Source organism: Corvus moneduloides, chromosome 9 (genome assembly GCF_009650955.1).
Source record: "Corvus moneduloides isolate bCorMon1 chromosome 9, bCorMon1.pri, whole genome shotgun sequence".
In the NCBI taxonomy this organism is placed as follows: domain Eukaryota; kingdom Metazoa; phylum Chordata; class Aves; order Passeriformes; family Corvidae; genus Corvus; species Corvus moneduloides.
The window spans coordinates 6,482,803-6,496,924 of record NC_045484.1 but is presented as its reverse complement, the minus strand read 5'-3'; the positions used below and the strand labels follow the sequence as shown (position 1 = coordinate 6,496,924).

Below are 14,122 nucleotides of genomic sequence, written 5' to 3'. Positions count from 1 at the left end.
GCAGTGTATAATCACCATCAAGATACTCAGTGCAAATTATTTCTTTTTTTTAATTAAGTCACAGAGTTCATACCCACACAAAACACCACCACTTGTAGGTTTCTTACCTGCCTGGCTCAGAATTGGGAAATCTTGTTGGACCTTGCATGGAGGGAGGATATGCCATTCTAGGATACTGATTAAACATCTAAAAAGGGTTTAAAAACAGGAGCCATTCATTTAAAAGTATCACTGCATTAAGCATACTGAGACCATCAAGGGAAGTAATGGAAGTAAAGCAAGACTCTTCACTCAAGAAAGTTTGCTTAATACCACAAGTGTGTGACACCAAGTCCCCAGGTTAGAGTGACTAGAAGTGTTAATCAACTCCTGACAAGTTCAAACTCCACGTGGCAACAGGTAGCCAACATCCTCTGAGGTGCTGGTTTCAATCATGCCCTTCCAGGAGAACTGATAAGAATTCCATGGAGGGGAAAGGAAGAGACATAAGAAAATCACACTAGCCAAAAATCAGTCCCTGCAGCTTAAAAACCATTCAAGCAACCATCACTCACGTAAGGAGGCATCATTGCTCTGTACTGGGATGAGATGGGTGGCTGCTGCTGGCCGTTCAGCTTGGGCTGAGGGACCTGGGGCAACCGCACATCCCTCTTGTCTCCTGCCTTCTGGCCATCATTTTGTTCTGCTGGTGTAGCACTGGCATCTTCTTGTCCCAGAGCCTTAGGGTCTTGATCTGTTGGAGAACCAGAGAGTTGTTCTTTTTACCCCCACCCCTCCAACCAGTACATCTGCATGGACAGAATCAGCACAAGAAAAGCCAGGAATAGACTTTATACTGGAGATTTACAGCCAGGGATGGTGAAGAACACACTGCTCCCACGCAGCCGTCGGTGACACAGCGATCTGTGCACACACACGTTTTTATCTGCTACTGAAACAAGCAGTGGCCACTTGAGAATCAACAGAAGCTGCTTCCTGATCCTCTTCAGCCCTAGGTCCAGCTGTGCTCCTGAAGGGCCAGAGATAAATTTATGGACTGCTCTAGCTGTCCCATTCTACCTTCCAAAACACAGTGCAATTTAGGAAGGATACTGATTATAGCACAAGAAAGAAAACAGATTTAGCTGTGCTAAGTGGGCCACTGCTGACTCAGTGTGAAGATGCTGTCAAGGCAAAGATCAAGCTTCCTAAGTAGCAAAGGCCGACCAGGAAACTCTCAAGCAGCTCAAAAAGACGGGTAATGCACAGGTATGTGTCAAAGTGAAAACAGGTATGCAGAGTCTGGTTTGCATCTCTGCCTGATAAGGATGGAATAGAAGTGATAAGGGCTGGACTAGCAAATCATCCAGGAAAAGTCAGGGATTTTAATGACTTGTTATTTGTGCTAGGCAGTCCATTCTTTTAGGAGTTTCTGCCTGCAGAGCATGGGTTAGGACAAAAAAAACCCCAGAGTAAACTTAGCAGCAGTGCTCAGATCAATGGAGACCAACAATATCACAAACACGCACTGTAAATAATGTTCCTTTAGGGGCACAAACCCTTTAAGCAGCGTTAAAACTATGCTCCTAAGTATCCATTACAGCTCTTGCACTTATCTTTGCTGGGAAGCACAGCTGCTAAACAGGGAGTACTTGCCAAGTTCATTTAGCTTTCTGCTGTCAGACATGAAAGAAGGGCTTAATATAGCATGTACAGTGCTGACCAAAACTGTAACTGCCTGCAGGAGGCTGAACAGACACATAGCTGCTCTCATTTGGTGTTGGACATCTCTCCCATTTCCTGACAATTTCTTCTTTAGATCAAAATCAAAAGAGGACATGAACAGGCACATGGCCTTGGTCTGCAGGACCTGACAAACAAATCAAGGAAAACCAAGGCCTGTAACAAGGAAAGGAGTTAAGGATTCCCTGAGAGCCTAAGCCCTCTAAAGTGCCTATCACTGGCACAAGACAGTGCCAGCCACAGCGCAGGACAGGTCCATCGAACCTCATCAAAACCAAACTTTTGAGGGAGAAAGGAATCTTGTTTTCCACTGGTAACAAGCACAATCCCAAATACCTTCCCATTAAAGGGATCTGGGGAAGAAATACACATTTCTTTCCTGAGAGATGTAAACCCGGCACTGCTATGGTTGCTTTCACTAGATCTGCTGAAACAGATCCAGCTGGTCAGAACACTGCATCCAGGAGCTAAAGATGCCAAGGCACAATCCAGTCTTTTGGCATCCTGTAGAGTGAACTTCCTCTTCAGGAATTTTCAGGCTGCACTCTTATGAGTACCAACCACTTGAGGCCTGCCCTGACCATGATTTGTGTAATTAGCTAATATTAGAAGAGTTCTTTAAAGATGTATCTTACCTGCTGTGACATCAGCAGCTGGAAGTAAGAAAATGCCAGTATTGTGCAACTAACAAATGTTCCTCAGAGCACAACTACAGTCCTGACTAGGTTGGGAAAATGGGAAGTGAAAGGATTAAACACACTATTTTCTGCACACCAGGAACACAGTGAAGCAGAATAAAGCCCCAAATATCCATTTCTTCAGTGTAGGAGTATTCTGATTAAAACAACATATTCATCAATTTATTTTGTACAGGGTACAAAAATAGTAAGTTCCACACAAGCCAATGCAATTTCACAATCATCTGTAGCACACACTTACTCTGCGGTCGCAGGTTGGGTCCTGAGCCATCTTCAGGTGCATCCTTATCTTTGCCTGACTTTTCCTGATCCCCAGCTGCTGGCAGACTGGGGAATTCTTGCTGGAAATAACTATTGATTGGAATAGGTGGACCTACACAGGAAGATATTCACAGTCACAACTTTCTGTAGGCAAAAAGTTCAGGAAGTAATAGAAGCCTGATCATCCTTTAGAAGTGAACATTACAGCTTTAAAAGAAAAAAGTTAAACATTTAAATGTTAAAGGCACAGTAATTCACTGGTAATATAAAGGGTTCACATTTGCTACCGAAGTCGTTAAATTTACTAGACCAACTATCCCAGCTGTTGAGGCTGAGAAAAATTCAGAAGCATTAGAGAGCAACAGCGGAACAAGACTTAACCCAGGGAGTACCTGGAGTTCCTCAGCTCTGTAAACACTTTTCCCCACTCCTTCCAGACAAAGATTTCCTTCTTTTCACTTTAAAACTATAGTCCACCCAAGAATGGGAAACTATGTAATTGTAAACATGTTTATGATTAATTACTGTTCTAATAATAAATCTCCAGAACTTTAAAATGTCACAGCTTTTACATTATGAGAAAAGTATCAGAACAACTGTAACATTCTTTGATATCTAAAACCCTTGACATCCTAATTCAAGACTTGAATTTAAGACTTCTGTTGTACATGGTATGGAAGCCAAATACATAGCTTGTCTTCCTCATCAGAAGGTTTTGTTGGCATCTGCTTTGCATCAATTTCCTCCCCTCCCCATACACATAATGTATAGTGACCTATTAGATCAGCAGCATTCTAGTGCCAAATCACCAATAATCTTACTGAGTGGGGATTTCTATTCCAACAGCCTGAAAAACACACTGTTCCTGTACCTGTCTTTATTACTGACTATTGTAAGGGACACTGTATTAGGCTACATGGATTATGTCAGAGGGCAAACTCACAAAAAAGGCTCTGAATATATGGTGTCCAAAACCCCCAATCCCAACGATGGATGGGCTTTTTTAACAACAAGGAAAACTTCTGTTCTCTCCAATCTCTGAAAGAATCATTCAAAAAGAAGAAATGCAGGGATCCCAGTGGGATTTTATTTGGTTGGGTTTTTTTTAAAGAGTTAAACACAGAATAAAGTCCTCACTCTGTGCTTTGTAAAGGCATGACAGCAAATACCAGTACTCAATCCCTGTGTCTACAAATTTCCTTGAAATCTTTCAACTTTTGTTCTGACTTCACATACTACAGATCACATTTTCTTTTTTTTCCTTAATGGACACGGACTGTTGCTGTTCCCTACATCCAGTGACTTGCTCAATAGGACGAAAACCAGTCCCACTAACCAGATGACCTGTCAGGCAAGGGAGCCCCTTCTGAAATCCTGTGGCATGCAACACTCATGAGTTTTATGAATCTTGAAAAATGCTGTCTGCTCAGGGCTACACAGTGAACAACATTTTAACTGCAAAGTAATAGCATCAGTGATCTGCTTGACTGTGTTTAAGCTACAAATCCGAAACAGCCAGACTGGCAGCCAGCAGTTCAGAAAAGTTAAAAAATTCTAAGATATTTTGGTAGTAATCTACTCCAACTTTTAGCTGAAGCATGAGCTGAAAAATACACATTTTACATGTTACATTTCCTAAGCTTTTCCCTTCTCCATGGCCACCAAGAGGATCAGAGAAAGGTTTAGCCTTGCCTCACTCAAGTTTTACAAGAGCACGAGGCAGCCACTGAGTGACTGCTGGAACGCTCACGAGGCAGCTGGAAAAACTACAAGTTCTAAGAGCCAACTGCAGCTCAGGAAAGCACAACAGGTGTACCCTGAGTTTCAAACCCAGGACAGCAAGCAGCTGGTGCCAATTCACATTCAATGCTTCTTCTTGAAACAGCAAACCCAGTGCTGCATAAATTGAATGAAATGAGGGTGCCATCTGGGCTGGGCACACGAGCTGCCATGGTAACTATGAAATAATTAGCTAAATGCACATGGAAGCCACTGAGCCGCATCACTATTTCCTGTGTCATGGAGATGATCTTATCAGCTTCTGCAGGAAGGTTGCTATGCAGATCACTTTGCATCAGTGTTAATTCATTTTTTTTTATTCTACAGAAATCCTGTAAAAGCTTAAAGGAGAAAAGTTTCTACACTTAACAATGAAGCACTGAACATTATTGAGGAGAGCAAGGAATGGAGAATCTAGAATTGTAATTTCTAATACTCCGTGCAAAAAAAGCCAAAATCATTAGATACGTGATTTAACAAACTCCGTATAATGTCTAAGAAATTACCTCTGTGCAATTATTATAAGATCCCTATTCAGAAGAGAACACAATTCTTCACCTGGAAAGGCTAAACTCCATTTTATGCCAGGGAAAGCTTGCAAGTCTCAAAACTCAAGGACTAAAACATGCTGCAGGTTATTTATCATAATGGAGACAGGAATTTTAACTAACCTCTCACTAAATCTGCTGAAGATTTAGTTCTGATCTTACATCTGTAATGAAAACACTCAAGCTAAGATTCACACTGATGGGAAACAATTTTCCATCTTTTCATCCAATTATGTTAAATAACCCTCAAAACACACCTTTAATTTTTTTCCCAGAAAGAAAACTACTTAAACACTGTCACTTTGATACTAAAATAACCAAGGAATCTATAAAATTAAGGGAAAAGTACTGCTGTTTCACGTTTAAACAGAAGCAAATCTACACACACTTTGCACAAAATGATCCAAAATTATGATCAGAATGACCACCAACTGTTTATAGCTCTCCTTCCCATGCCAAAATTGTTTGTACTATAAGTACTGTGATTTTCCCTTTTCACCACAGCTGTGTTCAAGATTTTTCATTGCCACCACCACTTCCCTGTCAATTCACAAGAGGTGACTACACTGACCTTCTAAAAGTCAGTCAGACCTGCTGATAAATCCAGCTGCAGCTCATCTGAGTGACTGGGGACAGGCTCACTTTCCAGCCAGGAATGTTGCTTCCACAACTTTCCACAGTCCCAGCTGGCCTGGCCAAGCCTCAAGGGATTGCTGAGTGTGGGGGTCTCTCCCAGCACAGTCTCAGCCTGATATCCAGTGTAGAACCCCTCCACCCTGAGCAGCACTCACCTTCTTGTCCCCCTGGTTTGGTGTTGGCCCAGGATTTGGCAACAGGAGCTGCTTCTGGAGGAGCAGGAACAGCAGGTTTTGGCTGTGTCTGCGGCACGTCTGGCTGTCTGGAATTAGAGGAAAAGCACTTGTGAATACAAGAGGGTGAGCACAGAATAAGATTGTCAGGATGGCTACTGCAAACAAGGGAATAAAATAAGGGAGTTGTGCAGCTGAAGAACCAAAAATTACTTTTCCTCAGAAAAAGTATCTTCTTACATAAAAGGAGTTGTTATAGTAACAGTTAAAAAATTGGAATAAATTAGCTCATTATTTCAAGATTCCATTTCCCAAAGAGGAGAGGAATGAATGAAAATGGCTGGGCAGAAAATGCAGCCAGGCACAAATTGAATTACAGCTTTTAAAGAAGTATATTGCACAATCAAAAAAACAATCCATCTACAACCATCGAAGGGAGTAACTTGGATTAATGTTCTCCTGCCTCGGGAGTTAACAGAGGAAAGCACTTCAAGACCACCATGAACTGAGAGTAAGAAGGCAAATATGTGTCAGAAATTACTAAGTAAAAGGAACTGATAACAAAAAATTGTATGGGTACCATGAACTGGAGCCCAGAACCTTAAGTCTTAAGAATGGTCTCAGTCTCACCATCTTAACAATGAAGAGACGTAAGCGCTCTTTTTGTCCAGTGTAAAAAACCCCATACATAAGACCTTTCTAGTCTGCCGATTCAGTCATATTGTTTAACTTCTTTCAATAAAGGCTATTTCTGAAATCTGCATATTCAGATAACTTAAGACCGAAAGTATTAGTGTCTAAAATCAACTAAGCCTAACCCTCCAGCTCCTCAGTAGGAACTTTTGATAAAACAGGAACTATGGAGCAAGTTCTGTATTCCAGAATCACTTTATTATACCAGTGAAGAGAGAAGTAGCGCAGTATCATACCAGTTAACTTAAAAAAAACAACTGTACATGCTTTAAGTAGATCCTAAAGTGATCCTAAAATTCTGAAGACCACCACTGAGAAATCAGTTCCATTTGGGTTATGCTGCGATCAACCCAAAGCACTATAGAGGACTCTCAGAACTGACAGAGAACTAAACATCATTAAAAAGATCATTCCTGGGGAGAAACACACAGGCTTGTCATAAGAATAACTAAATGGAATTTTCATGTTTCCAGAGAGAATTGCAATCTAAAAAAATAAAAACCAGTTCTCATTCTTTTCTGTTTTTCACTTGCATTTTCTCACAGCTGCACATTTTCTAAGCATTCTTTGGGGAATTTGTGACTTATATGACACACAAGTGAAACAAGGAACAAGACTGTTAAAGAAACTATTCCTTGCATTTCTCCCGTTCCAAAGACAAACCCATTTAGAATTTTAGTTATCCAAGCACTGCCCTGCAAGTATGGATGAGTTAAAGAACTCAGCTGCATTAATCAAATCAATACACAACAGCCTGCACTATCCAGGAAAGAGACTGAGGCAATACCCACAAAATGAGTGACAACTCAAGAAAGTAGTAGAATAATTAATTTTCCTAATTACAGGGAACAACACATTCATGTGAACTCCAATGCAATGATACAAGAGAAAAGCCATTAAACTAAAGCAAGCTGTTATCAAGATGTAACCTTTATCTGCAGCACTTTTGAGAGGAACAATAAAACACTTCGCATGTAAACTGCAGCATTTCAAGCACATTGAAATATCACAGAAACACCTCAGTAGTCAAACAAACGGTCTTAATATTTGAGCAAACACATCAGATGGTCGAAATTTAGGAGAATTTACTCATGGCCTGGGCTTACATACCAATTCCTGGGAACAAATCTTTCCCTCACTAGTTTTACTTGCATGCGAACTCCAAGGCCTTTATCAGAGTAAAACATATGAAAATACAAAGGCAAACAACCTCCAGTTGAAGATAAGGGACAGCTTCTTACTTGTTTTTAAACATAAAATCAACTACTGGTATGTTCTTCTAACCCATGGCCATGGAAGGCTTGTTTTAGTCAAACAAGCTACCAGCTCAACACAGACTTAACAGGGCAAAGTGTAAGTGACCTTGAAGTACAGGGAGATGTTGTTAAAGTACCAAACAAAACACAGGGCAGAAAACTGTAAATCTGTAGCTTCAAAAGCTTAAAATAAAAGGCTAAACAGAAACACTTTATTCCTGAAGTCTAACAGCTTTTTAGAGAGATGTCAAAACTTGATATTTAAATGCAGGAACATATACAAAGAGAAATAAAGGGATAGAAAGATGGCAAAGGAAACTCTTAGACCTCATATTTTGCTTTCACAAGCACTAGCAAACATACAACCACTGGCTGTACATTCCAGTGTTTTTCAGAACAATTTGTATGGAAAGAATTAACACTTAAACCTTGCTTCTACTTATGCAGTGAGAATCACATCCAATTTTAAGCTTACACGGCAAAAAAAAAAACCTGCTTTAAAATACTTCCCAATTAGAAACTGAAAAGTTTCAGTTTTTATTTAGTTTCTTTCTCTGCAGGGCCATGAGTTGGACTCGATGATCCTGATGGGTCTCTTCCAACTCAGCATATTCTATGATCCTTTCATTCTACTTTCTTTAGTTGTACAAATGTGAAACAAATCTAGCACATGAAACTGCACTGAGCATGGGAAAAGTTATATCATACAAGGTATACAGCAATGCATCAACACTGCCACCACTTCTGTCTTGTTCACAGCACATACTGGAGGAGAGTGAATTAACTGCGTAGAGTCTAAGATAAAAAAATTTTGAAAGTCTGTAGAATTTATGGCATTCTAGCCAAAAAAAATAAAGTGCAAATATTAAGAACCATAAGGAAAACAAAGCAGAGATTTAAACAAATGTTTACAAACCAAGAATTTTTGAGTTTTCTCTGCTATACATCACAACAATTACAATTAAGTAGATTTTTGCATACTCTCACAAACTTGCAAGCTATTATCTAATTTTCCTGCTGTGTTCCTTGGGGTTTCAAGAGAATTTCCACGTACCTAGAATTTCAAGAGCATTTTATTTAAGGTGATGACACTGATCTTACAAAAACATGTTGTAGCATTTCCTTTCAACAGACATCAAAACTTACACGTCCACAGAAATATTCTTCCCCTTGTATAGAATTTATAAGCAGAACATTTTCAACTTAAATGTGAAGGGCTTTTTTTGTGCAAGGTTTTTTTTTACTAGCCCTCTACTGGCAAGATTCTTCCTCACAGAACTTAACAGTGGTGCTATTTCCTCTCTGGTAACTACCCTGAGGACAGTCCAGTGCAGCCAATTTCTTCCCAGGCCCTGCCAATCCCTAGTGTAGGCAAACCTGAGAGAAATGGCACAGCAAATCAAGCTAGAGCTCAGTGGTCACTTACTTCTCTTCTTCATGCTGTTCTTGTTTTGAAGCCCATCCTGTGCCGTCTTTAGGCACAATGTTCACATTGGGGTCGTTGCCTTTGTTCTCTGCTTTGAGGCTGGGCAGATTAGCTGGGGGAGGCATCCTCCTGGAAATAGCAACTTTTCCAAGACTCTGCAATCCATGGCGTGCGGCAACTGCGTACCAGAACAGGAAGTGCAAGTTAACAAAGCTATTTAGCAGACAGTTTTTAAGCAGAGCTACATAATGTTTTCTAAGTCAGAAAAATTTAAGAGCATAAGAATTAAGAATTTAAAATGCTTCAGAATTTAATTTTTAAAAAAGGGAATTGCAAACACTTGGTTTGGGAAAACTGGAGTACTTTTTGAACAGTGAGTCATTATGGTTAGCCTGTTCGAGAGATTAAAAAGGATATATGGCCCCACCTTTATACACAACATTCAGTGACAGAAAGCTAAAGAAGCCATTTAAAATGTGATATTATTGTCTTAATACCCTCCAAGATTTTGTCAAGCATTATTCTCTTGCTCTTCTGTGAGCTTAATGTACATTGATGAGTACAGGAATACCTCTATGGATCCAGCGCATTTCTTTTTTGCTGCAAATTTAGCTGGCAGATGCTGACCTTGCAAAAACACTCTTACAAATTTTATTTACTCCAGACCACAAGTACGAAGCTAATGCACCCCACAGAATATTCAACCTACCAAGTAACCAACTGAGGGAACAAGTACAAGTTAGTGCCCTGGATAAGCTGTATCACAACAAACAGCTCAGTTTCAACCTTTAAAAAGAATATGTGGCAAACTTTAACAAGCTTAGGCACACTTTTTCTCTTTTACACATGATTTAGGCAGTTATGTCGTCAAGTCAAGTTCAAAACCTTCAAAACATCATTTCCCCCTCCTTCTCCATTTAATGACTCATGAAAAAGCAGGCTCACTATCACCTTATTTGAGATAGCGGTATAATTTTTATCCAGTGGTTGTCCAAAAATCAAAGCCCCTGAGCTGAAGTGAGCCTTGCCTTCTCCTTAATCAAACACTTCCAGTATGGCAAATGTTAGTGCAGTAAAATGCACAGCTGGGGAATGGCATGTCTTTATTTATCCACATTCTACTTCCTACTAGACTGCAAGCACTGTCTCTCTGAACTGATACGCTTGTTGACAGCTAACCAGAAACTACAAGGAATGCTGCCTTCAACAATCCTTCCACTTCACTGCTGTACCAAGCAGTTATGAAAAACCATGCTGTGGTTAAGTGCTCATATACTCTGCACTCTTAATTAGCACTGCAGGAACGATGAAACTGAAAGAATGCAACCCTAAAGAGAGCTTACTCACCTGTGGTTTTCTGAGTTTCCAGTGACTTTCCCTTGTAAGTATTAAACAGACTGAGTGTTGCATACTTTGTTTTTCCATCCTTTGCTTTTGTACTCTGGCCTGACTTTTCCGACATTTCGCTGGAAACTCATCGAGTCTGGTACCTCCCGTTCACTCCTCAAAATCTGCCTGTAACGAAAAACAACAGAAAAGCAATTTGAATATGAGCCAGCACTTAAGTCAAGACTTCACAGGGCAGAAGTGGACAGCATATTTAACACCATTAGCACTGTTTCATTTAAGCATACTGCAGGAAGCCAAGGAATGCATTAACTCCAGAAACCTTATCCTTACGTAACACCAGGAATTTTCAAGTATTTCCATCTCTTTAATTTGAATGTGACAAAATCAGGAGGGTCAGCACTTAATGAACATCACTGTTAAAGTAGTAAATACCATCCATGACTTCACTAGAAAATGAATAATAAAAACCCAATCCCAAACCCCACAAACACACAGAATTTCCACCAGCAGCTCCTTCCCCACTGGGGAAGCTCAATGACTTCATGTACTGCTGAAGCCAAGTACTGAAACACAATTAACACTTACTGCAGTACAGTATTTCTGGAATTTGCTTTCCCCCTCCAAATCATCACGAACACAGCAGCCAGAGAAACTAAATACACAGAGTGAGAATTTTTTGTTTGTCAAAACCAGAACACAGTATGCTCAGAGAGGGAGAGTGAGAATTCCTTAAACCAATTCTTCCTGCAGCAGTAAATTACAGGGCTGTTGGAGCGGGTCATCCGTCTCCTCCCTCCTTCCCCCAGAATAACAGGCCTTGAGAAAAACAACCCAGTTATTAACAGTGATAATTCGCTAGAAGTTCTTGGAAGGAACTTGCAGCGCCACTGCTCATCACCAGGCAGGAACACAAGTGAGCATTCACTCAAACAGAACATTATTATACAGTTGATTTATCTTAGTCAAAAATCCTGCTACCCTCTTTACAACAACAGTTTTTTAATATATTTCCATTTGAATTCCAGAATAGTTATATATGCTCAAAACTTGCGTTTCTTTCTAAAAGCAGGCAGCAAGAATCAAGACATCCTGCTCAAACTCTTCAGTGATCAAACTCCCATGTCAAACTCAGAGCTGCAGATCTTCAAAGGGAACCTGATTCACATGTGAGGTGCTCATGGATTAAAGAAGAGTCTGCAATGACAAGCAGTCTAAAGAACAAAGCACTTACTTGGTCATGATAGACATTAAGCAATGTCAAAAGACCATGGAAATTTCACTTACATAGGCATGATAACGTTCTCATCCTCCTCTGCCTTCTACTTCAATTTACAAGCCATGACTGAAAAGAAATTAAGATGGCAAATAACCTTGGGATGGTTCAGCTTCAGCGTAACTTGGGCCAGAAGCTATTCTATTACAATCCATGCAGACTGCTGCAAAGGGGACAATCTCCAGCCTTGTATGGGGCCACATATACATAGCTAAGAAATACATTCTCCCCTCACATAAAGACAGCAACTCCCAGATTCTTCTTCCAGATTAGTCAGCATTTGGCTATTTCAACAGCAAGTGTTACACCAACAGTTAGTTACTCTTTGTGTCATCCAAAAATATGAAATATGGGATGGGAGCAGGGCGGCCCAACCCACCAAGCAGATCAGAGACTTGGGCTGAAAATTAAAACTCTGTATGAGTTGTTTGCACTTGAAAGAACGTGTGAGCATAGTGATTATAGTGTATGACTTGGTACAGTTATACGCTCACCTGAAACCTGGATTGCCACCCTGTGCTCCTATCTAGACTCAGCTTGATAAATGTGTCTGCCTGGATTCAGGTCTCCAGACAGGCTGAAAGCAGTAGTCTGGCCATGAATAATACCGATGGGCAAAGCTTGACATGTTGAATTGCAAATAAGTACCGGGGCAGCCTGGAGAGGGAATGGTTGTTTCAAATCTGCTCAACTGATAACTCCAAAGATAAGCTTGCCTAAATTCATGTATCAGACTGGGTGGGTTTTTTCCTGTAAAGATATTTGAGTAGTGAGCTTTGGCTCCCAGTGAAACCTTGCAGTCCCAGTGTAGTTTTTTTTGGATAGATGAGGCATGGCCTAACAGCCACGTGTGTGACTGGAGTCTAGATCAGACATGAGGCTCTGCATCAGCCTTTTCTTCTATACGGAGACTCAGTTTACCATAAGGTGTTCAGTAAAATGTCTGTGAAAGAACCTGGCAGACTCTGTCCCTTTGACTCCTCTGTTACTCTCTGCTCCCAGCCTCGGTATTTATCATAAAGAGTCCACCGCAATCATTCGGGAGTGTCGGAGAAGGCGCTGGGCAGATAAGTGCCAGGAGCACAGGGTGGCAATCCAGGTTTCAGGTGAGCGTATAACTGTACCAAGTCATACACTATAATCACTATGCTCACACGTTCTTTCAAGTGCAAACAACTCATACAGAGTTCTAATTTTCAGCCCAAGACTCATCCCAGCCAAGGAGTTTGTAAACAAGAAGTAGCTTCACAATGGTGAAAAGTCTAAAAGCTGGCAAACAAAACAAACAAACAAAAGACAACTTGGGTCATTTTTTTAACAAAAAAATTCTCAACACCAGCAAAGCCCTAACAATGCAGACAGAGCAGAAAGCAATTTGAGGTGGTTTAAGATAATCTTTGATCATATTTTCCAAAGCCTGCCCCTCTGGTAGAGATGAAACACGGAAAATCTTAATCATAACACTCTTTACAGAGCAAGACAGACTTCATACTTGGGCAGATCTTAACTGTAACAACCGTTCTTTCTAAAACGTTTGACAGCTTCAAGAACAGAAGACAGGGAACACATTCCCCAAAAATACCTTTTTATGTTAAATTTACAAAAATTAGTCTGCTCATTACTATTGAGCTCTATGCTTTTTATACTATTAAAACTCATAGTTTGACAAGTTTTTCCAAACTTATACTACACAGAAAAATAAACTGAGTATTTTACAATGATTAAAACTGCACGTTCCTTGGTAATCTGATTTGCACAAAATAAATAATTTCAATTAGGCAGGTCAATATATTCAGTAATATAATATATATATATATATATATATATTTAACTACATTTAGACCTGATACTGGTTGCCAAAGAAGATATTCTTGCAAAATTAAGACTTTAGACCAGGTACTCAAGCCAGGGATGACAAATCCTCCCTATGAAGAGCCCATGTGGCCTTCTACGAACATACCTGCCAAGTCACACATTAAACAAGCACTCAGTGCCATCTAACAACACACAGGCAGAGATAGTTGCATGATTTTGAGCCATGTAAAACTACCCAGCTCCAAACCTCTGCCTTTTCATTCAAGCTTTAGTTGTATATGCTGCATTCCCATACCTGGGCATTGCAATCACTCCCTCAGTAGAACCACCTACAAGGTGTTTCAACACAGGACACATTTAACTTGTGTATACAATACACTGGCAAGTACTTTCCTCCCCACGTGATTCTCAATTTGCCCAACATTTATATATTTTGTTATTATTAGTCAATTTTTTAGAAGTGAAGTGCTGCTGTGGACTAGGTTTAGGCTC

The 14,122-nt window shown here is 40.2% G+C and overlaps 1 protein-coding gene across 14 annotated transcripts in view; it reads right to left on the bottom strand.

The window, feature by feature from the left end:
* PRRC2C (proline rich coiled-coil 2C) overlaps window positions 1-14,122 on the bottom strand; it is a 70,380-nt gene that overhangs the window by 43,347 nt on the left and 12,911 nt on the right. For 13 of the 14 annotated variants that reach the window (XM_032117571.1, XM_032117558.1, XM_032117563.1 and 10 more), the window contains exons 2-7: window positions 10,540-10,707; window positions 9,193-9,370; window positions 5,800-5,906; window positions 2,662-2,793; window positions 555-733; window positions 108-187 (exon numbers count right to left, since the gene is read on the bottom strand). In XM_032117571.1, the coding sequence (XP_031973462.1) occupies window positions 108-187; window positions 555-733; window positions 2,662-2,793; window positions 5,800-5,906; window positions 9,193-9,370; window positions 10,540-10,654 (791 nt within the window). In that variant the 5' untranslated portion in view covers window positions 10,655-10,707. Of the gene's footprint in view, window positions 1-107; window positions 188-554; window positions 734-2,661; window positions 2,794-5,799; window positions 5,907-9,192; window positions 9,371-10,539; window positions 10,708-11,826; window positions 12,096-14,122 lie in introns of those variants that run through there. The other variant, XM_032117559.1, reaches the window with a different exon arrangement.